Below are 18,038 nucleotides of genomic sequence, written 5' to 3'. Positions count from 1 at the left end.
AGAGAGAGAGAGAGAGAGAGAGAGAGATTACATTGAAGCCCTTCTTGCACCATCTCCATCATTTGTGAACCGGAAGTAATCCTAGGACTCTAGCGTTCGTCACGCTTGTGTGTGTGTGTGTGAGAGAGAGAGAGAGAGTGTGAGAGAGAGAGAGGCCAAAACGCGGTCCCCACGCACCACAGCCCATTCACTCACTGAGCGCGCTGTCACAAGGCCTACAAGTGGACGGCCCCTCCTCAGCCGATTCCCTCTGGATTCCCTTTTCATTCCTAAACCCCATCGACGGCCCTCAATCGCCTTGAAAGGTTGGCCGTAGATCCCACCTCCAAAAGGTCGTGTCAAATAGTCACGAGGTTCCCTTACCCTAAAAGAATGAGCTTTTAAGTTCACTTGTAGAGGAGAACCTTACCTAAGGTGGTGATCATGCTTAGTTATCAATTATTTGAACTAATAACTAAGCCTCATTCTTGGTAGCATTAAATGAATAGTTATGCCTACCCTTTTTAACAGGCATAGTTGTGAAGTTAAAGGTACAGTCGTTATTCATTTAATGCTCTAACTGCGGGTTGTACTTAGGATTGAAGTAGGAGTAAGGAAGGAAACGTTGGGGTGAAGTTGAGACGATAGTTTTTGATATGTGATGTGTTGGCAAGATCTAACATCATGGGAAGATGTTCGCTTAGGTGGTGGTCACGCAAGGCTTAGTTATCAATTATAGATAACTATGCCAACTATGCACTAGATTCAACATTTTAAACTTTCATAAGTGATATAACTTTGTTTCCCACTCACATGCATGGCATCATCTCCTTCTTTCTCCGTTGAGTCGCCTACCATGAGCTTGTTCGCATGAGAGTTTCCTTCCAATTAATAAAACAGTTAAACATTCAAAAATGATGTCAACTAATGCAGCACGGCAAGATGATAAATGCTACATGGAAACTTAGAAGCCCCTTAAACCTGAGGACAAAATTGGGTCTTTTTTAACCCAACACCGAGGCTACTAAAACTAGTAGATTTCTTTTTCTTACAGCTCAAATCTACATGCTTCAACTGCTTCAATTTCACCATGAGCTTGGCACCTATGACGATGAGGTGCTTCAGAGGAATACGTATGCAAAGTGCGGTACATTGGTTATACAAATGAGCCTAAACAAATTTGGCCCTTTTCTCTAAAACACTATATCTTGCCATCCCCACCTCATAGGGCTTCCCGTGCACCTCTAGTTTGTTTAGCCTAGTCCCCCAAAGAGCATGCTCTGAACGCAAGCTTAAACCCTCCATTTCTATTGGTCTCAATAATGGATTTACTTATCCATTTGCTCTTCGGATTTACTTACCCATCCTTGCCTTGTTATGCTTTAATATAAAAGTGGCCAACACGCTACATCTTTGCCTGAAACTATTGCAGGAGTGCTTGTAGATACTCACTTCTTTCCCATGGTGCTATTGCTTTGCTCATACCGTTCCACCATATGTTCTTGCAAAGGAAGTCCCTCCCAAAAAGACCCTAAACACAAGCCTTAAGACTTAGATCTCACTCTGATTGCCTTGTACTTACCGCCCTCCCCGCTGGGGCTCATGGTTGTATATTTCTTTCTGCTTTCGATATGTGCTCATATTAAAACCATATATTCCATAGCAGGCCATCATGATCCTTCACACAATGATATATTCATAAATGTCATTGCTTCACGTTCATCGCAGAGACAATAAAATCAAATGATGTTTGCCCCATCAAATTGGAGCTATGCAACCGTCCAGATGAAAGAAATGAGAGAATCTTGCAGTTACCACATACAAAGTCAATTATAAAAAGTCAATGAATACAAAAAGTGTGTGGATACATTGCTCAAAGTGTGTGAGGGTGATAACAAAGACAAAAATCACCATCAATATCATCTGCTTAATTGAGAATACATATTTACAAGCATTCACATACCCAGGGCTCATAATAGCATGCAGCCGAAAGTCACAAGAAAGTCACTCTAAATCCTCTGGATATTCGAATCTCACATCTAGAGTTCTTGTCTCTCCATACTTCATATTTCTCAGATTGTGACTATAAGCTTGATACTCGGGCTTTACACGACGCACTGGCACGATCACTGAATAGACAGTCCCGAGATCTGGATCGGCCGACACATTCAGCTGGACTTTCTCCTCCGACTCTATTTCTACAAAATCTGAGAGTGCTCCCACAACATTATCCACAATTCTTCGCTTTGCCTCGTCACTGATTGCACACCTATCAGAAATTAAAATCATTTTGAGCCTCTGCTTGGCTATCTCTGCATTTGAAACACTCTTCGGTTTTGGAGGACAAAGAACTCGCCACGCCTGAACCAGTCGCTCAAAAAAATTGGAGCCTTTGTTGCTTTGTGGATACTGATAAAAATTAACACTCGATACATTGCTGCTGCTTCGACCGGCATGACACTCGATCACTGCTAATTGTCGAGAATAACTATGACAGTGCGATGGTAATGGCACACCACACGCAGTTCTTGAAACCTGCATGAAGCAGAAAAGTGGATCAATCTTATGAACACTCACATGAGTTCGTTCTCTCTCTCTCTCTCTCTCTCTCTCTCTCTCTCTCTCTCTCTCTCTCTCTAACGGGGGCTTGATACCCTTTTGTATTAAGTAATCAAATAACACATTACATTGTCCCGTTACGCACACAAAATATAACCGATCTAATAGTGAGAAAACCCGTCAAATTTCCAACAATCACAAACCTAAGGGGAAAAACTACTAGTGATACACACTTACAAAAGATGGGTGATACTGCAAAAGCTAGGAGCATGGGAGTAAAAGAAGAAAGTAGCAAAGAGCTGAAGCAAAAATAGGCCACCTGTACTTCGTCGAGAAGGCCAAAAACTCCACCAAAGAATCTTTGATATCTAACTCCACGTCTCCAAGGCTATATACAACAACATATCCTAGCAGAAAAATCATCACCACTACAAAAAGACCTTGCACCAAAAATCCGGGAGAGAGAAGGCCTCAAGGCCATCCTTGGCATTCTTCAACGCCCTCTTCCACCTATAAAAAGTAAAGACTAAAGATATGGCAAGTCAAAGAAGAGGCATAGAACTCCAAACCCAAAACCAACTCCATCCTCCAAACCAAGAGAAACCCGTCGCAAGGCACAGAATAGCAAGGACGGACTAAGTGCCGAGGGGGAGAAGAGCCCCATAGGCGCTGGCAACAGAGCCGTAAAACAGTGGAAACAAGTCGAGTGGGCAGACTGCAGGAACCAGTGTAAGAGCTATTGTGGATAAACCATTGTGGCATTCATCATCGTGCAGACATCATAGCAATAGAGAATAGCTAAACTAGATAGAGTGTACTCAATACAATGGTATGGAAACTTGCTTGATTGGTTAGAAGAAGCAGAAGCAGAAGAGAATTTTTAACGTCGTGGGAAACTATCCAGAGAGAGAGAGTGTAACCGGCCTGGACACTCCGAGTCAGAAATCCATTGCAACACATGAACAGAAACTTCATAATCACTGAACTTTGAGAGAGAGAGAGAGAGAGTCGACACAGCCCGGCGGAGTTCCGTGCCCAGAGGTATTGGCCCCAAAGACTAGCGCCCCTTTCGGTATTTCTTTTTATATTAATCTTTGAGCAAAGTACAACTCCCATGGGTGCTTGCTCTAAAACTCTGCGTCCAAATGCTCTACAGAGTGAGCCCCCTTGGTCACTTATGATCAAAATCTGCCAGTAAAATCAGCCAACACAAAAAGCGGAATTCCGTACAACCTGCCACGTCAACAGTTGTCAACGCCAAACGCGGAAATCCGTACTATCTGCTACGTCAGCATGTCAGCGCAGATTCCGCAAATCCGTACAGTCAGCCACGTCAACAGTCCTTGTGAATGTGTGTCCGGGTTGCACTACCACGTCATCAATTTGTGACATACCCCCCTCTTGAAAGAATTGTAATCGCCCTAGATTACGCCTGCAAAACAAACAGAGGCCATAAACTGTCTTCGTAGACATTGACTGTTAGTACCGACGCACTAGACCCGACACATCTAGCACTTGTACAAAGACAAAACAGTCACATCACAGGACATCACATGACAAATCACAGAAAAATTCATTCCAAGTCTTAGACCATGACTACCAGCAACGTATTTAGTAATCGCATGTAGATCCATTCCGGACCTCACTGATGCCCGATTAACTAATCCTTATTGTGATCATGTCTATAGAGATTTATGAGACCGAAATGCTGCAGTCATTTCGTCTTTCGGCTCCTGCACTCAAACAAGTCAAGTGAGAGAGTACAAATCAATTATCTTCAATGTCGAGAATTCCGTTTCATAAAGTCATTCAGCACAATACTGTCAGCACATTAGTATCCCTGAAACCCAAAGGGGACATCAATGACCTTATTCAAAATCGAGGTAATCAAAGGAGCAGAGTGACTCCCCTCTTGTGCAAACCCGTTGCACCAGATTCACCCTTGCTGAGTTCGGGGTTTTATCAGAGTAGACTATGCTAAACCGAATGCTTCAAGGTAAAGTTCCAAAATATGAGGAGTATCTGCTAGGTCCTCCTCCTCCATCCATTTCGCATCTAATGCCGGATAGTTCTTGAATTTAACCAAGAACCGCCGAATCACTTTACCTTTCATCTTTCTTTCCTTGTGTGCCAAAATCTGTTCAAGAACGAGTATCTCCTCGCTTTCTTCCACTTCGGGTTGCTCATTAGGCTCCCCATCAACTGGCACATCACCTTTAAAAGGTTTCAAGAGTCTCACATGGAATGCATTGTGAATCTTCCAAGTATCGAGCAGCTTGAGTCTAAAGTAGACATCATTTATCTTTTCTTTAATCTGGAAAGGGCCATAATACCTCATACTCAGCTTTGGAAAAAGCCGCTCCTTTCCCTTTCGTTTTGTCAGGCGTGCCCTCTCAAAACGTAAGAGCACCCAATCGTCTTCCTTTAATTTCAAATCTCATCAATCTGCTGCCTTCTTATGTCGTTCTTGAGATTTCTCTAAAGCCTCCTGGACCTTGGCAAAAGCAGTGTCCAAGTCCCTTGTGTACTGGTCGGCTTCAAAAATCTTATCCTAGGTCTAAGGAATGTTTTGATCTATCAATTGATTCTCTTTTTCCTTTGTTTCCTTGTGCCTTGGGACCCGCAGGTAGCGTCTTTCGCTTCCCCTATCCATTGGCACGTCGGAGTCCATCATCGAAACCTTAAGACGCACTATGATCTCATTCCTCTTCCTCTAAAATCCTTTGATGAACTTGCATCTGGTTTCCTTAGTGCGTGGGAACCCTCTGATTCTCCAGAATCCTGTGATGAGCTATCACCTGGTTCCCCTGATTCATTCTCTTCATTGGCGGACTCTTGCCTCTTTTTGAGGTGGATACTATCCTGCCCGTCACCTAAGTCAATGAGCCGGCATGCATTCCAAATCGTTGCTTAGTCATGTCCCATAAGTCTATGAACGGAGTCAGACTTCTGGTTTAAAGCATAGTCTTAAATCTCTTTAGCAAACCACAGCAAAACCGCTCAATCTGGTCTTTCAAAGTAACCTTCCGAAACGAAGACACTGGCAAACAAGTATATCCCAAAATCTCTGGTAGTAGTCGTCCAATGTATCTTTCTCAGTCATTTTCAAGTGATGCCAAGTCGTGATGACATATTCATCTACACCGTTCCTTTCAAATAAGGTGCTGCCTGTCGCTTCGTGGAATGTTTTGAGAACCGCTCTCCAAAAAAGGCGACGTCAAACTGACGGCTTGACTCCCTTCCTTGAACTCCTTGGTTTTCGTGTTGATCTGGTGATTATCAAAAGAGGACGAGCTCTCCTCCTTTGAATTACTAGGTGGCCTTCCCTGCTTTCTAGATGTTTTTCAAAAATCTGCTTCAAACAATCTTGTCTTAGGTGCTTAGAAATTGAAGAAGCTTCTTAGCACTCTCGAACACTTCAAAAGGCGTTTTTCCCATGTGTCGTTGTAGGCAAACTCCACCAAGAGCAAATACTTTCCCATTTAGTCTTTTGATCCGAAGAAGAAGACTTCAACAGATTCAAAACCATTGAATTGGCTATTTCAAATTGCCAATCTGCCTACAGGTGGAACGAGGACGAGAACTGCAACCACGTGCCAATGTTCTCCCAGATTGCCGTCCAAAACAACTAGTAGACCGAGCGGGGATCTTTGTCCGAAACAATGGACTCAAACATGCCATATATTCGAACAGTTTCGCCAAAGGAGCGGGCTTAACTGTCTTCTTTATTGCAGTGCAATGAGCTTGCTTACTGAATCCGTTGATGACCGTCCAAAGGCCATCATGCCCACTCTGTGTCTTCAGGAGATCAAAGATAAAATCCATTGCAATGCTTTCCCAAGGACGGGTGTACTGGGTAAAGGCTGTAGTAATCCTTCTGCCTTATGCCTGTCAAACTTGACCTTGTGGCATACGAAACAAACTACTAACAAACTCGTCCGCATCCTTCTTGAGTCTCGGTCTAAAGAAAATAACGCTCCACACCTGTCAAGGTGGTATCAATTCCACGGTGACCCGTAAAAGGTGGACCATGGCACTCAGCCAAAACCTTTTCCCTCAACGGCTGTGTAACACACAACATCGTTTTCTTCATCAAGTAGCCATCTCGTATGGAATATCCTGGTACTATCTCCACGTTCTATATCCGAGTAAACACATCGGGAAAATCCGGATCGGTGGCGTACTGGTCAACCATATCCTCAAAGCTTCTATGGTGGATCGCGGAAATAGCCAAGACAAGGGGCTTCCGAGACAAAGCATCTCCCACTAAGTTTTTCTGTCCCTAAACATGGACAATCTGGAAGTGAAACTGTGATAAGATGTTAGTGCACCGCATCTGCTTTTCCAAAAGCTGCTTCTGTGACAAGAAGTAGTGTAAACTTTGATGACCAGTGAAGACCGTGAAATCAGCTTCAAGTAGGTAATATCGCCACTGAGTAAGAGCATGGATCCCTACCAATAGCTCTTTCTCATAAATCTGTGCTATCAATTCTGGCCTTAAAAACAATCTGCTTTCATAAGCAATCACATGGCCTTGTTGCATTAAGACCGCTCCCAGGCTAAACCACAAGCATCACAATAAACTTCGAATGGCTTTTGCAAGTCTGGCAAAGCCAACACTAGTCTAGTAATCATTTTTTCCTTTAGTGTCTGAAAACACCTCTGTCGATCCCCACAAGAAAGGAACTCCTTTCTGAATCAATATGTGCAAAGGGAAAGCTACCTCTGCAAACTTGTGAATGAACCGCCGGTAGTAAGAACACAAGCCCAAGAAGCTTCTAACTTCATGAACATTCTTCAAGGCAGGCCAATCGCGGATAGTGTCACTCTTGGCCGGATCCATGTGTACCCTTTCTGCTGAAACAATGCGTCCCAAGAAATGTATCTTAGGCAAGAAAAACTCGCTCTTTTTCACATTTATAAGCAATTTGTGTTTCCTCAATGTCTGGAAAACCAACAAATGATTGGTACTCTCTGAAAATCCAAAAAGTTGTCATGAAAGGTGTCTTGTAGACGTCTCCAAAAGCAATTCAGATCTAATGATAATCACTCTTCGTATCAATTCGGCAAGTAGAATTCTGAAGTCTGTCGAGTATATCATCGATCCTCGTAATGTGGAAATCTGTTCTCGTTCATTGCTTCTTTATCTTGGCCTCGGCTAACTGTGCAAGAAGGCCAATTCGGTGGTGTACTACCAGGAATCATGTGATCTTCACGACGTAAAGGAGGCAACTCGCTTTGTACGCCTTCACAGAAACAGTCGGTCCCTATTGCAAAAAATCTTGTCGTTCTTTTTCGAAGTCAACATAATGGACCTTCTATCTCATTCAGTTCTCTCAAGAAAATTGAGTAAAGAAACTGAATTTCATCAAGTACAATCTCTTTGCCCTTCATTTGTCAAAGTCGCTTTCTTAACCCGATAGTCAACCACGGTGTTGTTCTTGTGGTACCAAGGGATTCCTCGGAGGACATCACACCCTTCCAAAGGCATGATATAAAAGTCCTCGTGCCCTGAACACCCCTGACATTGCAAACGAAGTTTGTCAATGATCGTTGTAATGGCAACATCCCGTCCGGATGCCGCTAGAACAGCCTCCGCCTGTGGCCTCAGCCTGTCAGGCGTAATTCCAAGTCGAGCTGCCAATTCAAGTGAAAAGAAGTTGGCCTTGGCTCCTCTATCCAAAAAAAAATGAGGGCTTCCTAATCTTTCACTTTGCCCCAAGTGCGGCAAAGTTTTGTACTTTTGTCCATCTGATTCGGATCGGGCCCCACACAATATGGTACCATTTCTGCTTTCATCTTTCCTTTTCTTCCGCACTTGGTTGCTGCTCTTTATCTTCTGTGGTCCTTTGGTTCATCTTCTTTACTTGGTGAGCCAAAGGTCGTTTTTTGGATCTTTGAGCCCACAAGTGGCAACTTGGCAAGATCGAAGCCATTGCCCACAACCCGAATTGCATGGCGAGGAGCCTCCACGTAACAAGTAAAAACAGCGCTACTTTTTACAGTGGATAGTGGCACCAAGTTAAGCCGCCTAAAGTTCTTCTCTGCACAGTCCTGCTTTGATCGCACGATTGCTGCTGTGATCATAAGTGGCTGACTTGATCACTTGGATGATAGTGGCACCAAGTTAAGCCACCTAGAGTTCTTCTCTGCCCATTCCTTCTCCTTTGATCACACGACGGCTGTTGTGATCATAAGTGGCTGACTTGATCACTTGCGATGAACCTATGCTGAGCCGTCTTGCTGCAACTTTACTGCCCTGCTCTTGATGATGCGCCTCCTGCATGCTGAGAATTAGCACCAGTACTAGAGCGATCAATCCCTTCAGTACCCATACCTTCCCTGTCGTTATGAATATGGTGTTCGACACCGTCCTTTTGCGTCCCCTGTAGCAGCGTCACCCAGACTTGCCACAAAATAAGGCTTCTGCCAATGTTAGGCAGTGCCATCGAAAGTTGTCGCAGTGCCTGAAGAGGCGCGCGCCGATGATGCTATTGCAACACTGCAAGTAGTAGAACCGCAAGGAGCAAGGGTACCGTTGCTCACAAAACAAGCATGCCCTGATGCAGCAAGTAGCGCTCAAGCAAAGGAAGGACCATGATAGGACGGAAGGGAAGCTCTTTGCCCATGCATGCTCATCAAGGGGAACAGAAAGCAGGAAGAGCAGTTGGATGTCCTTGAAGCTTGCAAGCAAAGCTTGCAAAGTGCTATCCGAGAAAAGACGCATCACCAGCGAGGAGGGCGGACACTGTATGATGCCCATGAGAGAAGTCGCCAAGGTGCGAAAGGGAGGAGAACATAGAGCAGGAGGAGGCGGAGGTGGGAGCGGCATTCATTGAAGAAGAGGGAGAGGAAGAAGAGGAATTGGGGATCTGCAAGCTTTATATCCTTCATGGTAAATGAGAATATGGAAAGCAATGACACCAACGAAACGCTCGGAGACGGCAATAGCGGCCAACCGTGGCCATAGAGGAAGTGGGCGACCTGCATCCTGCCACTCATCTGCATGAAAAAAACACGGCTCAACTTTTTACTTGGTAAGCCTAATGAAGGTTTTACTTGGTGAGCCTAATGTCGTTTTTCACTTTGTAGAGCCTGGAGGTGGTCGCTTGGCATGATCGAGGCCATTGCCCTCAATGCTAATTGCACAGCCAACAACCTTGGTAACCTTCAACCTTACTCAGTCGTTTAATTTTCGTCGAAAAGCAACTGCCGCCATGACGATGGGTTGAGAGCTGTTTGAAGGTCTGCAGAGATCTGAAGCCAACATCGGCTATTCTGACAAAGCATCAGCGCAACTCATCATCGACCTCGTTCAGTGCGCATGTGGGAGAGGTGCCACAGCCCCTTGCAGGTGGCCACACCTCTGCCTTCCATCAGTTTTGAACTTCCTCCCTCACAACGAAGTCGATGAAGGAGAAGGAGAAGATGCAAAACATTGATACCCTTTGAGCCTGAGGTACATGAAGATGAATAAGGCTTCCTCTTGCCCTTGTTATGTGGAGATGAAGAGGGCTACCTCGTATCCAATAAAGAAGGAGACGTTCCTAAAGTAAAGATCCGTAAAGAGAACGAACTTTTGCGGGCGTTGCATGCTCACATAGAAGGGCAACAATACCCAGACGAAGGTCCACTCCAACCAAGTCACGGAGATGAAGATGGTGCCCTTCCGACTACGAGAAGAGGAGAAGAAAGTGGGCATGCAGATAAGGAATATCTGCATATTTACAAAGATAGACACAAAGTTGATGCTGTGGAGCAAATGATCTCAATGATTTTGCAGCAAAATGCTAGTTTCTTTTTGTCCAAATGGTAAGGCTTGAATGTGTTGTAGCTCAGCAACATTTTATACTCCCTTTCGTCTTTCTAAATTGCATACCTCGACCTCGTGTGAAGATGAAAGCTAAGATGTTGGTTCGATATTTACTCAATAAGCCTAATGAGGTTTGTTGGCTTCCTGATCCTACAAGCAGATGCTTGGCATGATCTATGCCATTGACCCAGATCCGAACCGCATGGCCCGCTTGGTGTGCTTTTAATACGATTTATTATCATGCAGCAATCGTGTAGCGACGTTAAAATAGCAGTCACTACCCATCATACTTACGCCCTTGTTGCTTTCCTCACCGCAACCTACCTCTATCGTCGGTATCTGCACCCTCGTCGGCATCTGCAGTGTTGCTACTTCCTAATGATCAGGAGCACTTTGAATGCAAGAAACAATGCATCAACATGTAGTGTATGTACTCACTCGAATTGCCAGCCTGTGATACGATTGCACACAAAGTTGTTGGGTGGAAGCTGCATGAGTCTTTGGATGCAATTGAAGGAGCAGGCTGGCAACGGATACTAGAAGCAGTTGATATCTCTTAAAGGCTGCTCTCGGCACTTGGCGTCTATCAAAGACTCTAGGCTACTATTGGCAAATGGCAAGAACGTTGTAGCATGTTGTTGACTGCAATCTGTTGTTGTTGACATTTGTAAATGGCTGTCACATACTGTTGACATCTGCTAACGATTGCATAGCCTTATTGTTGGACTGTACTTAGTCAAAAAATAGATCAGAACAAGCCCACTGTGAGAGCTAGTGAACAGACACGCCAAATTTCCCTGACAAAATTTTAATTGAATACAAGCATCCATAACTCTTTATGTAGTGGATCTTTGATATGAAACATAAAAGTTACATCTACTTCTCTTTACTTGTTAAGCTTAATCAATATTCTACATCTTTTGTATTTGACTTAATGCGTGTTTTGTGCCTGATAGAGAGGACATATACTCACAACATTGGACTTTTCGATTGCACAAGCACGACTCCAGCTCGACAACACTGCAAGGTCTGTTATCTACATCCAATTCCCCATGTCTATGCATTTGCTTGGCGCAACACATAAATGCTACGGGGCAAGGCACGGCTTCCGTTTCTTATAATTTTTGGAGAGACCACAGTGCCAACTCTCCACCATACTATTGTATGGCACTTCTGCATGACGTGCACAATATACTTTGCACTTTCAGTCTGTGACGTTTCATTGCAAGACGATATGTTTAACAATTCACATTGCTTTTTTGAAGCTTGACTCAAATATTGGCCTGTAGATTGGACAATCGAAAAGCACCAATACAGCGTTGCAAGTAAGTAAGGCACTTCATTTCTTGTTGCAGTTCATTGATGCTTTAACCATTTTCTTGTTTCTTTGGAGCCACGTTCGTAATAAAAATAGCGCTGGAGCTAATTTGTCGATAATATTAGCACAAATAGACTCGAGGATAGATGACAGCAAGGACTGCAAGGTATGCTGCTACAACTCTCTCTCTCTCTCTCTCTCTCTCTCTCTCTCTCTCTCTCTCTCTCAGGCAGTTGTTTACTTTAGTGCTTAATTTGTGTATGTCCTATTAGGCTCCATAGATATTCTGTAGCTATGCCCACCAAGCAAGACTAGTTTCAAGAGTTCTTGTCCATCTCTTTCTGTGAGTACAGGTTCTGCTTTTCTGCACTTGTCTGTCCTTTCGGCTTTCCTCCCAACCTGAGAGGAGAAGCAATGGCCACAAGCCATCTCGAGTAAATCTTATTAATCGGGTAATCCTTCAAGTGTTTCGCAAGTCTCGGATCTATGGAGTAGCAGACCTAGATGTGTCAACCTGCAATTGACACTTGTACTCCGTTTTGGCAATATTTTCCACCAAGAATCTGTCCAAATCTTCATTCTTTTCTTCAATTCGTGCACCGGATTTCAACTTTTCTTTTCCCTGCCCATTGAGAGGTGTTATCTTTGTCAGATTCTCCACGAGAACCCATGTGTAATCTGGGATTCTTTATGGCTTATGCCCTGTAAGACAGAGCGATGAAGACGGGAGCACGCCCGATGTGCGATGTATGAAGGGTGGGAGTGGCTAATAATTCCGGGTCGGGACACGAACATTCTTTCTCGAAAGTCTGCGTGTGTTGCAAAAAAGGATCGGATCCTCCGTAGAAGAAGAATCTTTTTGTGCTCTGATACCACTGTAACCGGCTTGGACACTCCAAGCGAGAAACCAATAGCAACACACGAACATAAACTTTGTAATCACTGAACTTTAAGAGAGAGAGAGAGAGAGAGAGAGAGAGAGCTCGGCGGAGTATTGGCCCCAAAGATTGGTGCCCCTTTCAGTATTTCTTTTTATATTAATCTTTGAGCAAAGTACAACTCCCGTGGGTGCTCGCTCTCAGACTCTGCGTTCAGATGCTTTGCAAAATGAGCCCCCTTAGGTCACTTATAAACATTACAAGGGATGCTAATAGCAAAGCCCCAAAAGCTTCAAACTCAAAAGCAATAATCTCTCAAAAGCAACTGGCTCAAAATCTGCAAGTAAAATCAGCCAACGCGAAAAGCGGAATTCCATACAATTCTGCCACGTCAGTCTGTCAACTTAAAAAGCGGGATTTCCGTACAGCCACGTTAGCAGTTGTCAACGCCAAACGTGGAAATCCGTATTGTCTGCCACGTCAGCGTGTCAGTGCAGATTCCACAAATCCATACAATCAACCACGTCAACAGTCCTTGTGAGTGTCCAAGTTGCGGTTTGGTGGCGTTGGCGCAGATTCTGTTTTGGTTAACACCGGAGGATCGGAGGCAAGAGATACAAGCAAGATGGCACAGACAGATTGATCTGGCCTTTCCTCTTCTCAAAGGATCTTCACAACGCAAACTGCTCAGTCTGGCTTCCCTTCTTGATACAGGATGATTACGTACCACAGATCCTATTGGCCAGGACACTTGCAGGTCTATTGGCACTTCTTTCACGACAAGGAGTTGTTTTTTACACTCAGTTCGGGACTTCACGCAGTATCTTCACCCTGTATCGACAGAGTACAGCAGTTTACAACACTGCTCGTAACGGCACTTTTCCATGGAGATCTCTTAGCAATTGGGACACTCCAAACTACTGCTACACTCATGGAGTATTGTCCTTCAGCGGACATGGCAAGAGACATCTTCATCATTTGCCTCACATCTTCGACTTCATGTGGTTTGTTCAACATCCGGTGCTGAGAGGGGGTGTAAATTTGGGTGTTAGATTTACACCACTCTTGCTTCAAAGGTCTAGGGCATGCATGTACGGCCAGTGTGCCTCCAAGCTGGCCACCCTTTGCATATGCATTTAGGCTAGGCTGCATTGTCCGGCCGCCTAGTTCTGGGCCGACCGCCCACCTTGTCCGGCACCCTCATATTTCATTTATTTCTTTTCTTGTTGGGTCGTAGGGGATTTTTCCACGCTTTGCCCTACCTCACGTTGGGCACCTATTTATGGGGCCAGGGGGGGTACCCACTTCCGTCATCTGGTTACTGTGTATCGGATCTCTTGCTATGGTAATGATTTGAACTTAGTGCATCTAGACATCCGTTAAACATCAACGAGACCTGGATGTGATGCTAAGTGAATGAGAACCGAATGTGAACTGAATGAGATTCTAGTGCATCAAGATGTCTATCTAGATGAGATGATTGGATACTGGTGTCGGAGGATGAGATGGCTACACAATGTGTCACAAGACGGGGCACCACGTGCCAACGGAAAAGAACGGACTGAACAGACTTTTAGCACTTCAATAACAACTGAAACTCAAAGAGAGAGAGCAAACGCGACACAGTGGCGGAATCCCACCCCAGAGAGTATTGGCCCCAAAATGTTTACGCCTCTTTCGGTATTTCTTTATATTGCCTCAACTCAATACAATGTCGGTACTCCAATCCCTGCACCTTCACACTGAAGCATGCCAGAGAATGAGCACTCTGCACATATATACTGGCCCTTCTAAGGTGCAGCGGAATGAATGTTGAACTTTACTCAAGATGAGTGCTCCGAACTGTGCTCAAGGTTCCTTTTACTTACGAAGGGAGAGCCTTCTATTCCTTTAGTGAGAGAGGTGCAAGTGATCACAAACAAGTGGATAAACACTGTGAATGAAGGTACTGAAACTGAGAGATAGAGAGAGAAGAGAATACGACACCAGAATGTTGTCAAACCCTCCTCCGAAGGCCCCTCTCTCTATGGCGAGAACGGTCTACTATTGATTGCACAAATCTCTACAATGCTTTGAACTTGCCGACAATGTTGACGACGATGAAGACGACGACGAGACGGGCTGAAATCTGAAAACACTAATGGCTGAATTCTAGAAATCTTTATCTGCTGAATTCTGGCTCTATGTCGATGACGACGATGCGACGACGACGAGTTGAAAATGCAGATGCTGAAATCTGCCGAGATATGACCGTGCGGCGAGGATCTGCTGCGGGAAGGTGAGATCTACGAGGTTTGGGACTTCTTCTGCGGGTTCTAACTGCTGAAAACTGAAAACGCTGGTCTATGGGCTGATTCTGTCGCGAAGATTGGCAAAAACGTTGAGGGTGTCACGCTGATGCAAAACGCTAGGGCTGATTTGGGTTCTGCTGTGGAAATCTGCTAACGTTGGGGCTTCTCTTGTGTCTTGCTGTGGATCTACTGTGCCTTGCTGTGGATCTCCTAATCTGCAATGCAAAAACGCCAACGGCTGAATTTGGATCTCCTTGCAGAAGACGCTAGGTCAACTGCTTGGGGGGTCTTGCTGAGAAGGTGCCTGTTGCATAGTACCCGAAACGGGAAATCGGAATGGGGAACGGGGAACGGCAACATGCATGAAATGCCATTCCATGTTTCGGATACTCACGTTTGAAACACGGAACGGGGATTCGGAACGGGAAATTGGGATGGGAACGGGGAACGGGGACCTGAAAATGGCCATTCCCTGTTACTATGGCCTGTTGAACTGAAGCTCCTGCTGCCTCTTCTGCCAGAAAGTGTTAGCGCTAGGTTTCTATATATACAAACTTAGCAAAATTGCCCTACCTAGTTCCCAACAAAAGTCACTTAAAAATAATAAGTAAAAAATGTCAAAAAATAGGAAAAATAGGTCTATGCACTGTAAAAATGCTCTTGATGGGTTCTGATGGAAATCTAATGATCATGCAGTGTGCAACCGGAGGATATGCATCTACTCTACGTATCTGGTCATGCACGGTCTGCGAACACACTCACAAAAGTGCCGGATCACTTCCTATTCTAGACTGACTTGACTGAACTGAACCCTGGTCATGCTGTAGCTTGTCCACGGACACATAGGGTTGGATGTGTCACGTGACATCCCCTCCTTTTCAAAGTGAGGTATTGGTACTGAACTATATGGCGTCGAGGGAGATCGCCAATAACATCCGGAATCCTGGGAAGGACTCTTCAATGGCCCACTCTGATGCGTGGGTCGTGCGATACTTTAACTTCATAAAGGTCTGCAAAGCTTGCTTCTTTGGGCCGCACCGAAAGCGACACAAAGGCTTCGGGAGCTCCTTCAATGCTCTAATACCAATGTAAGGCGCAGCAGAATGAATGTTGAACTTTGCTCAAGATGAGTGCTCCGAACTGTGCTCAAGGTTTCTTTTACTTACGGAAGGGAGAGCCTTTCGTTCCTTTGGTGAGAGTGCAAGTGATCACAAACAAGTGGATAAACACTGTGAATGAAGGTACTGAGACTGAGAGATAGAGAGAGAAGAGAATACGACACCAGAATGTTGTCAAACCCTCCTCTGAAGGCCCCACTCTCTACAGCGAGAGCGGTCTACTATTGATTGCACAAATCTCTACAATGCTTTGGACTTGCCGACGATGTCGACAACGATGAGGACGGCGACGAGACGGGCTGAAATCTAAAAACGCTAATGGCTGAATTCTGCAAATCTTTATATGCTGAATTCTGACTCTATGTCGATGATGACGATGCGATGAAAATGCAAATGCTGAAATCTGCGTTTTCCGGGCTGAATCTGCAAGCTTCCCGAGATCTGACCGTTCGGCAAGGATCTGCTGCAAGAAGGTGAGATCTGCGAGGTTTGGGACTTCTTCTGCGGGTTCTAACTGCTGAAAACTGAAAACGCTGGTCTATGGGCTGATTCTGTCGCGAAGATTTGCAAAAACGCTGAGGGTGTCAGGCTGATGTAAAAACGCTAGGGCTGATTTGGGCTCTGCTGTGGAAATCTGCTAACATTGGGGCTTCTGCTGTGGATCTGCTGTGCCTTGCTGTGGATCTGCTGATCTGAAATGCAAAAACGCCAAGGGCTGAATTTGGATCTCCTTGCAGAAAACGCTAGGTCAACTGCTTGGGCGGTCTTGCTGAGAAGGTGCCTGTTGAACCGAAGCTCCTGCTGCCTCTTCTGCCAGAAAGTGCTAGCGCTAGGTTTCTAGATATACAAACTTAGCAAAATTGCCCTACCTAGTTCCCAACAAAAGTCACTTAAAAATAATAAGTGAAAAATGTCAAAAAATAGGGAAAATAGGTCTATGCACTGTAAAAATGCTCTTGATGGGTTCTGATGGAAATCTGATGATCATGTTGTGTGCAACCGGAGGATATGCATCTACTCTACGTGTCTGGTCATGCACGGTCTGCGAGCAGACTCACAAAAGTGCCGGATCACTTCCTACTCTAAACTGACTTGACTAAACTAAACCCTCGTCATGCTATAGCTTGTCCACGGACACATAGGGTTGGATGTGTCACGTGACAGCCCTTGGCCTTGAAAAGAAGTTACATGAAAAGCAATCAAACTCAAAAGCATCTGGCACAAAAGCTGGAGCTGAAAATCAGCCACCGTAAATAACGGAAATCCATGCAAGCTGCCACGTCAACAAGCTAGTGCAAAACGCGGAATTCTGTACAATCTGTCACTTCAACAATCAACATAAAATCCGGAAATCCGTGCAACAATTGCCACATCATCGGCTCGCAAATTAGCCTGTGTATGTGTGTGTGCTGGGTCCAACTTTATTTTGATGCCTTTATGTCACTTGGGCCCCATCGGACAGGGTCCCATAAGTTGGTAGGACTTCTTCTTCTTTAAAATAGGCCACTCGACAAGAGTTAGTAAGTCGGTAAAACTTCTCCTGCATCTTCAGCTTCTTCACTTAGGGTTTAGGCCTTTGAGCCGGAATGTGCAGGTTGGCTATGTTTTTCAATGGCTTGACACATCAGCAGTTTGTGAAATCCCCCCTTCTTGAAAGAAAGTAATCGTCCGCGATTATACCATATCTGCAAAACAACTCAAGTTAGCTCAAAAATTTCCGAGTTTCCAAGGGACAATCAATTTCTCAATCCAAATCGGAGCGGGTCGTTGGCTTCCCAAAAGAATCTCATCCAATAAAGAGTCTCATTCCAGATCGAAACTCTTGATATCCTGGGTCGTTGACTTCCCAGAAGTATCTCGTCTAATAAGGAATATGCAATGGTTGGCACATCACAATGCAACACAAATGCTCACATATGCATGTTACAAGACATAGAAACATAAAGTCGCCAATGAACACGCCTCCCGCATAACCTAACAAGGTCCGGGCCGGGAGATATTCAACGACTCCCTCATCACTCCTCCCGCATAACCTAAAAAGGTCCAGGCCGGGAGATATAGAGGCCTCTTATAACCAAGAGC

General features: G+C 44.8%; 1 protein-coding gene across 1 annotated transcript in view; it reads right to left on the bottom strand.

Moving 5' to 3' along the window:
• Positions 1-1,886: 1,886 nt before the first annotated feature.
• The window catches only part of LOC147431726 (cell division topological specificity factor homolog, chloroplastic-like), a 30,489-nt gene continuing 14,337 nt past the window's right edge, over positions 1,887-18,038 (bottom strand). Inside the window, exon 2 of the mRNA XM_086494233.1 lies at positions 1,887-2,514. Within this exon, the coding sequence (XP_086350359.1) occupies positions 1,984-2,514 (531 nt within the window). The 3' untranslated portion in view covers positions 1,887-1,983. The remainder of the gene's footprint in view (positions 2,515-18,038) is intronic.

Source organism: Adiantum capillus-veneris, chromosome 21 (genome assembly GCF_014529385.1).
Source record: "Adiantum capillus-veneris isolate H3 chromosome 21, ASM1452938v2, whole genome shotgun sequence".
Lineage (NCBI taxonomy): Eukaryota > Viridiplantae > Streptophyta > Polypodiopsida > Polypodiales > Pteridaceae > Adiantum > Adiantum capillus-veneris.
The sequence above is the reverse complement of the archived record's forward strand: the minus strand, read 5'-3'. Positions and strand labels throughout refer to the sequence as shown.